Here is an 8,613-nt window from a genome sequence, read left to right on the forward strand (position 1 = left end):
ATGGTGTTTATCTTCGTAGGTGTAATAGTTTACATGAAATTTGCTAAAATAAATTGATTTATAGTTTTTCGGACAAATTTTCATTTGCTAAATTTATATTCACATGTGGATATCATAAAACCTACTACCCCTACGAAGAAAAGTGTCATAAACTACTTTATAGTAAGTTAAATTTCCTTCATTAGGAAGACATATGTGTTAGCAGACATATGTGCGTCTTATGGATCTAGAGATATATTTTTTCAAAAATCCAACACTTTATACGAACAACTAGAAATTAATATTTTGTGAGTTTATTTTGTCAAATATCATAAAAAATACTACTCCTACAATGATAAACATAATGAACTATTTTGCAATAAATTTAACTAGCTTTAATTTGAGCGTTGGCAGACATCTATACGTCCAATGGTTTCTGAAATGAAGTTTTTCATAAATCAAACTTATTGTCCAAACAACAATAAATCAATTTATTTTAGCAAATAACATGAAAACTACCAAACCTACGAAGGTAAAGGTCATAAACTTCTTTATATTCCATTAAACTAGCTTTAATTTGAGTGCTAATAGATATCTGTACGTCACATAGTTCCTGAGAAATAGATTTTTCAAAATAAATTAACTAACTACTAATCTTTCAGTAGATTTTTAAGAAATTTTACTTTTTAAAAAGCTATATCTCGAGTACTATTGAACGTAAATAGCTCTTTTAGGGCTAATATTTCAGCAAATTACTCTTCTTTAAATAACGATCTCTTAGATTTTCTAGTGCTGTTAGTAGTTTTAAAATGTAGAGCTCCGAATGAAAAAATAATGTTTTTTTAAGGTTTTTAAACAGCCACCATTTTTTATTCCCCCTACCTATACTTGGCAGACTCATCAGTTTTGACTAGTAATTATACCTAGTTTTCATTAAAGTAATCAAAAATTGGGTCAGACAACTGCTTTTTTTTCTTCCCGGCTCTTGTACCAAGAGGGAGTGGGAGCATAACCCCCCTCCATAGGCCTTCCTCCTGCAGCTTAATCCCCATGTATTTCCACGCATTTCTGATTTTTCCAATTTCTTGTTCACAAATACCTAAGTGAAATATCGATTTTAAAAATTCGTAATGATTTCATTTTATGTGCTAACTACAATTTGGTTGGGCTGGGCGTTGATGACCTCAGGGTTTTGCGCCCTTAAGCCCCAGACAACAACAACAACTACAATTTGGTATTCGACTAATGTTTCTGCTCTGCATAGAACTGCTAAAACGTTATGTGACATCTAGCATTTTTTGAGAAGTACTATAAAGTTGTTGGTGTTGAGTAACAGTTTCCTATGTCAAAACTAGTTAATATAAATTATATCCAAATCGATAAAATCATTTGAAGCTAATTTACTCAGTAATTAGTATTATTATAATTTTGTAAAAAATTAAAATGAGACGAGAAAATCTATGAATTACAATGTACACTTATATTATTTTTAATGGCTTACATCTACAACACGTATCCTTGAAATGATAATCGAACAATACATTGAAATTTTGGTTAAAGGTTTCACAAAATGTCAATAACCCTCGAGTTCTCGGGATTTACGTCCATATAGATCAGTGGTTCCGAACCAGGGCTCCACGGAACCTTGCGTCACGAGAGGGTTCGTCAATGCATTTTTTATGACGATTTATTTGTATTACTACTTTATTTATTATCGTTCCAGGGGTGTATCAGCTGAAAGGTAATGTACATTAAAGTAGCTCAAAATGCACTGTTATTCAACCTAATTATCAAGTAGTTTTCGTATCGCGATTGGGGGTGGCTAATGGAGTAGTTAAATTTCCTGTGGTCAGCAGGCTTCTTTGGATTGGGAACTAAATGTATTTAATTCTGTGTAACATTGGAATTTTTTGCAATGGAAGTAATAACTCTGAACTGCTTTTTGTAAGTCTACCTGGACCTTGATTAGTCTTTCCCATCACACCTTTTTATCTCCCCTTATTTTTGGGCTCACTATGACATAAACATTCCAATATCGATTAAAGCTCTAATTCGTTCGGAAACTAGACACAAAATGGCGATAGTATCTCGTTAAAAATAATAATTAAGATTTATTGTTTTACCGTCAATGTATGATATAGTAAAATGTAAATAGTGTATTTTTATATCATACTTGAAATAAGTACAAATAAGAAGTGGTATGAAAGGCGCTTAATAAATAGTTTTTATACTATTTGAGTTTTTTAATTTTTTTATCGCACTTGGATCATTTTAAAACATCTTTCAAATGAAAAAAAAGTTTATAGTTAGCAGGAAAGATACGAGGTCCTCGACGATTGTCTTTCAGCCTTAGATAACAAAATATTGATAAGGAATTGTAAATAGGTTATGATAACTCTTGTAAAGAGATTTATGCTAGATCTTCATGTTTCGTTTCAAAGATAATTATGAGAGAGTAAAAGAACGTCGAGATTGAAATGTAACATAGAACGAAAAGTCTCTTCGTTTATTTCTTTTTTAGATTTAGATATAATACTGACTTTAAAATGAAATAGCTGCATTTGGCATGATTTACGTCCGTTAGGTTATGTCATGACATAATGTGTCACCATTGCTGCTCTGTCTTGCTGATAGTTGAGAGTGAATTTAGCGACAGTAAAGCTATTGTCACGGCACAACACGTTTATAATCGTGTTAACACGATAATGATAATAATAAAGACTAAGCAAACTCGAAAGTTTGATGACGATATCTTCGATTGTTCTCTGCATACATCTGTCCTGTGACGTCACTCCAAAATCAGTCTTAACCTAATACTCCCATCTACGTTTTGGTCAACCCCTCGGACGTTAACCCATCAGTGTGGTATTTATTAACATTTTACGGATCCATTCGTTACTAAGTCCCACAACCATCAATACCCAGGTTATTCGCTACAATTCTACAACCTGCATTATATTTACCGGATGCAATTAACAAATTTAGCGTTGTGCAGCCTTCTAAATTCCCCAGTTTACTCATCCTGTTTTGGTCCGATTTTTTTACGTAATACCTAACTTTCATAGTCCTCAAGGCGCTTTTCTTCTTACCCGGTAATAAAAAACTAAAATCACACTTAATGTCAGATATCATGTTTTATAAAGACCTGCCTCAAATGTTGTAAAACATGGTATCTGCAAGCAGTTTGTTCTTATACTTCCAAAAAACAAAATGTTGGGAGTAGCAGCTAGTAAAATTTTTATTTTTGAATACACTCAAAATAATTGATCTAATTTTTTTTTTTTTAAATCGAGCTTAAAAATCGATTTCCACGTGTTTTTATATTTTCAGTTACCATGTTTTACGCCCGAACGCCTCAACTACTTTAGTATTTATTATATAAATTATAATATAAACATAATATGATAATATGAATCTATTCTGAACCGTAAATATGTCAGACATGTTTTCCTCGGTCTATTATATAGGTTCAATACTGAAAATAATATACTAAAATTTAACATGCATGCAAAAATGTAGTATATTAAACCAAAATGAAAGATTTATTCTAAATTAAATATACTGATAAAAATAACTATTTACAGATAACCTCTAAAAATCAGGCTTCCTAACGCGTCAAGAATTAGGCCATTAAGACCCTGCCAAAAGTTAATTTTGAATTTTTACTTATAAATGGGAGTGATATTTGTCATTTATTTCAATTTATACGGAACACGTTACTTTTTTTTTTTTTTATGAAATAAATTAGAAAATATAAAACATTTTTATGAACCGAAAGTTTTTACGCCTTTCTTTACAGTTTAATTAAACCTTATGAAATTTGTAATAATCAGAATTCCCTACGAAAAAAGGTGGACAAATTTATAAGCTCCCTGGAATCTTTTTTAAGGTTTATTTCAAAGGTTGCCATAATACTATTTTAGTTCATTTTTCTTTCTTAAATATTATTCCCATATAATATTTGACTTCATCAACTGAACTAATTAAACAAAAAGTTCTTGTTAAAAATGTCCAGATGTTATTAAAAAATTTATTCTAAAGTCTTTCGTAATATTATATGATTAACTGATTTAAATTATACCTCCAATACAGGTGAGTAACTGTGATAACTGAAATTGTACTAAAAATTGTTAACGTAAATTAAGTAATAAAGTGCTAATGGTAATCACATTCATGTTGATTGCAATTATTTTTTTATTAATTTAAATGAAATAATTATGTTAAACTACATTCATTTTATTACTATTTGAACTTTGTAAAAACTCAAAACTTATTTATAAGATGAAGTGGACTAGTCCTGAAATCCATTTAAATATAATTCACATCAAGGTCAAAATAGTTTTATATTGGTTAAAACTGTATCGTTTTTATCATCGGGTTATTAATTACTGAGATATCTAGCTAATCCCTACTGATACTGGATAAGACAATAAAATTACATAACCCTACATTTCATCCTACCCATACTCATTTATTAGCCGTGTAGAGATGTCTCAAAAAGGGATTTTACTTACAAAAACTGGAGGTAAGACAATTTTTAGGTATGGTCCGCCAACCCATTGATAAAAAAATAAAATATTAATCTTCATTCTACAGACATCTCGATAGAATTTTTGTGGATAGAAAATATTATTCTACAAAACGATAATAAATATTGATCGAGACAAGACGTCTTTAGACTGATATTTTGATTATTATTATTTTGTATGGAGTTTAAAATAAAAATAGTATTGTTAATTTTTTTTCGGATCTACGAGGTGTCATATATGACATTACTTATGACGCTATTAAACAAAAACTAATTAAATTGTTATCACTACAGCCCATGAAGGGCTAGGAATGCAGTACTTTGTAAGGAAGAACTGTTTCTAGACCAACGGTTAAGCAAGGAGGTGATGTGGTCTGAATCACCCTTGTCCGCCACATGTTTACCCAATTAAGGATAAGCATTTACTGAGGCTGGGTGGACCCCGGAGGGCTCCCGTCCCACATGGCTAGCTCCCTACAATGATACAGAAATTAATTATCTGCCACTGCCGGATTCGAACCCGGGTCCTTGATGCTAATAGCACACTGCCATAGCAATAAGCTACCCACTTCCCCCTTAAGACGGTATTATTATATTAGTATTATTTTTTTTGTTTTAATTAGTTTATTTTAAATCTCATATATATTTAATTAATTGAATCGTGTTGTAGACTTTTTCGGATTCATAAGGTTTTGCGACTTGCGAGATTTTATAAGCATGATTGTCGAAGGCAGAAAAAAAAAATTTAAAAAAAGGTAAAACATAGTTGATGAATAGCATTTGAACTAACAGCCAAGTAAAATAAAATAAAAATAATAATTACGATATTTATAAAATTTTAAAAGAAATGATGATTTTATTTGAATTATTAATTTTGTAAAAATAGCTTTCTAATTACGATTTAACATTTTCTTGATAAACAGCCTAATATTTATTGAGGATAAGGTCCTAGAAAATTATAATATGGAAATGAAAGATCTATTGCTAGGTTTGGGAATGTTTCATGGGCTAAAATAACAAGAGTTATGGTCGAACCGAGTTTCCAGGTCACACTACTTCCACCGTTGATCGAAATCTTTCAAAGAAATTGGCCTCAGGTGAACTGTTCATGCATGTTAGAAGTGACACAGAACAAATTTATTGCCAAAGAATGTAATGACGGATAGTTTATCTAATCTGTTTGTCGGAATTTGTTTTGATTATGAGAGGTATTGAATCATCTTATAAGTATTATAAAATTAGAAACAATCGTTTTCAACAAGTACTAAGAAATATTTTTCCTTTCGTAAACAAAAAACGTAAGGAAGTTTTAACCACTTTTAATTTTAAAAGGAAAACATTTATCTTTAAATATTTTTATAGAAACACCGCTGTCAAAACCTGAACGGTATTTGTTTAAAAGATATCATATTTGCGAAATTAAAGTATTTTTTAGCATTTAAAATTAAAGCATTGTTTTTGCATTATTCTATAACTTTACAACGTTACGTTAATGAATAGTTTTCCTGTCAATTTTGTACAATCCTTAACCACCAAGAAACCATCTTACGATAATTTAAAACGTTTATATTATACTCCTACAAAAACAGAAATTTTAATGATAAAATACTAATTTACACACCCTCTCACAGAAAGCTTAATATACATATAATTAACTATAGACTAAGTAAATATATGAACTATTAATAAAAGACGAATCTTCTGCTTGGAACTATCTACAGTTAGACATGACATCAACAGGCGTGACCCCTAGGTCTTCCCAGTTAAGATGGCTATTTTATAACTCTACACGGAAAACCTTTTTATCTTATACAAAACTCTTAATTTATTCATTTATTTGTCTAGTATTCAAGCAATATATATTCAGGGTTCGGTGCTCTTGAGAAAGAAAACCTCTAATCAAATTTTATACAATGAATAGTACTCAGGTTTTGAAAGCAATCACATTTTTTTTTTTTATTTTTTGTATCGATATAAAACGATAAACGTCATATTATAAATCATGATAATTTTTCTTCACAAATCAGCCTAAACAGAATGAATATTTAAGAATATTCTATAAGCAGTCGATTAACTCTCCTTGCATATGTATCCTCAAATGTTTTTTACAAATTTATATATACAATAAAAGTTATATATTTTTTTAAATTTTGTGTTATGCGTAAAAAAAAAGTTAATCTGAGGAAGTCCTCTCTCCAAATCAGGCCCAATTAAATATGGGCGTAGGCGTCTAGGGGTGTTCCCCGGTTTCATGACAGTCATGAACCCTTTGTCCCTTTGTCATAAGACCACGTTGTTATAACATGAATATTCTTGAAATCAAATTTATTGGCATGAGTATACTTTATTATTTATCAAAATTTAAAAAAAGGTGAACAAAGGTATTTTTTCAGTTTTAAATTTTAATACGCCCTAATGATTATTTTATGTGAATCTGATTCTGTAAGTAACGGTGCTCGAACCATTTGTTTATAATTTAGAATATTTTAAGTTTTTATAATGAAGAAGTAAGTATTTTAATATGCCATAAAGGATTCAATTAAAAATTGTTTAACGGTTTTTTATAGAAAAAAAGGGTATTAAATCAGACAAAGATTATTGCAAATAGCGGGGTCAGCATTAAATATAATGTAAACAAAAAAAAAATTTTTTTAATGTTCATTTTTGTTTGAGACATTTGAACGTGCTTACACGTTTCAGTTAAACAAAGCTTCAGCACATTGTGACTGTCACAAAGAAGCTACTTCAAAATCCAACTATACCTCGCTCAAAACAAAGGTTTTTATATATAAGATGTCATTGTGTTTGAATAGTTTGATGATTCTAACATTACTTTCAAGATTTAAACTAAACTTTTAGATCAATTAATTATTAATAAATTAACTATAAAATTAGTAACATATACTATGAAAATTTTCACTACTCGTACAATTATATTTTGTTGAAAATAAGTGCTAATAAAATATAATATAAATCTTAGAAATGACTCTTCATCTTACCCAGATTCTTCATCGAGGGCAGGGTACAGGATGTCGCTAGGCATTTCTCTGACACGAGCGGACTTGGACTAGAGACACAACACTAACTCACACACTCACAATTGTACTCCACAGACTCCTTAATGCCGACCAATTGAAACTACTCAGTGGGTCCGCTCACTACTATCCACTCGACAAACATAAGCTGAGGAACTGACACGATATCTCGTCGGGAGATAGCAGATATCGTTGCTGAGAACTAAGAGGCACTGACGAGTACAGACAAGCAATAGGGCACTGGAGTCCACAGGGTGCTGGAATTCGTAGGGAGGGGAGGGTAAGGGCTACAGCAGGTATACACTACACCCAGCCTCCTTTTTTTTCCCTCCAGGCACGCTTTTTGTTCTTGTTGTTGACTAAGTCGAGTAACACACGCTCTCTAGGGGCGTAAGATAAAAGTGGATGCTGGAAGGTGATTGCCTTAGATAGGATGCGGTCACGTTTTAAGGGCACCGCACTCCCGCTGACTTCACGACCGGACTATCTGGATAGTTTGGAACGAGTGAGGGAAGTAACCTCGGCTGATACCAGCGTGCTTTAAAAGGCTGAAAACCGGTTGGATGAAAGCAGTGTTTTCTTTGAAAAAGAATCACATATTATTTTAAAATTGCCTAAGTGGGCAAGGTTAAGATAATAAATTATTTTATTTTATCCCTAGAAATATAGGACAGGGGACATTGTTTCGAGAAATAGGATGTTGCCGTTGCTCCCAATAATTCGAAAATCCAGAGACAGAATTTTAATTCAAATCTTCAAATTATAAAAATTGTGGTAAAGCATTGCTTAAAGGGATATACATTAAATGACAATCAAGAACTAAAACTGTTTATTAAATAAATAAAAAGTATTTAAAAATGGAATAGCAGGTCTTGAAATGCAACGCCTCATATAATTTAATACTTATATTAGAACTTGATTTTTTTCTGATAGGGTTTGAATGATCAGTAGAGGGATTTAAAAGACAATAATGTAAAACTGTATGTTCGGCGTCCGAAAACAAAATTTTTCTTGTATGTATATGTATGTGTATATAAATCATATAGGTTTTTTTTTTCAAGCACTTTTTAT

General features: G+C 31.0%; 1 protein-coding gene across 1 annotated transcript in view; it reads right to left on the reverse strand.

Annotated features, from left to right (window-relative positions):
- The window catches only part of LOC106691389 (uncharacterized), a 67,437-nt gene extending 59,709 nt beyond the window's left edge, over nt 1–7,728 (reverse strand). The window contains exon 1 of the mRNA XM_067051709.1: nt 7,507–7,728. Within this exon, the coding sequence (XP_066907810.1) occupies nt 7,507–7,550 (44 nt within the window). The 5' untranslated portion in view covers nt 7,551–7,728. The remainder of the gene's footprint in view (nt 1–7,506) is intronic.
- Nucleotides 7,729–8,613: the final 885 nt, after the last annotated feature.

Source organism: Halyomorpha halys, unplaced genomic scaffold (genome assembly GCF_000696795.3).
Source record: "Halyomorpha halys isolate HHAL.00 unplaced genomic scaffold, Hhal_1.1 Scaffold2312.1, whole genome shotgun sequence".
NCBI lineage: Eukaryota > Metazoa > Arthropoda > Insecta > Hemiptera > Pentatomidae > Halyomorpha > Halyomorpha halys.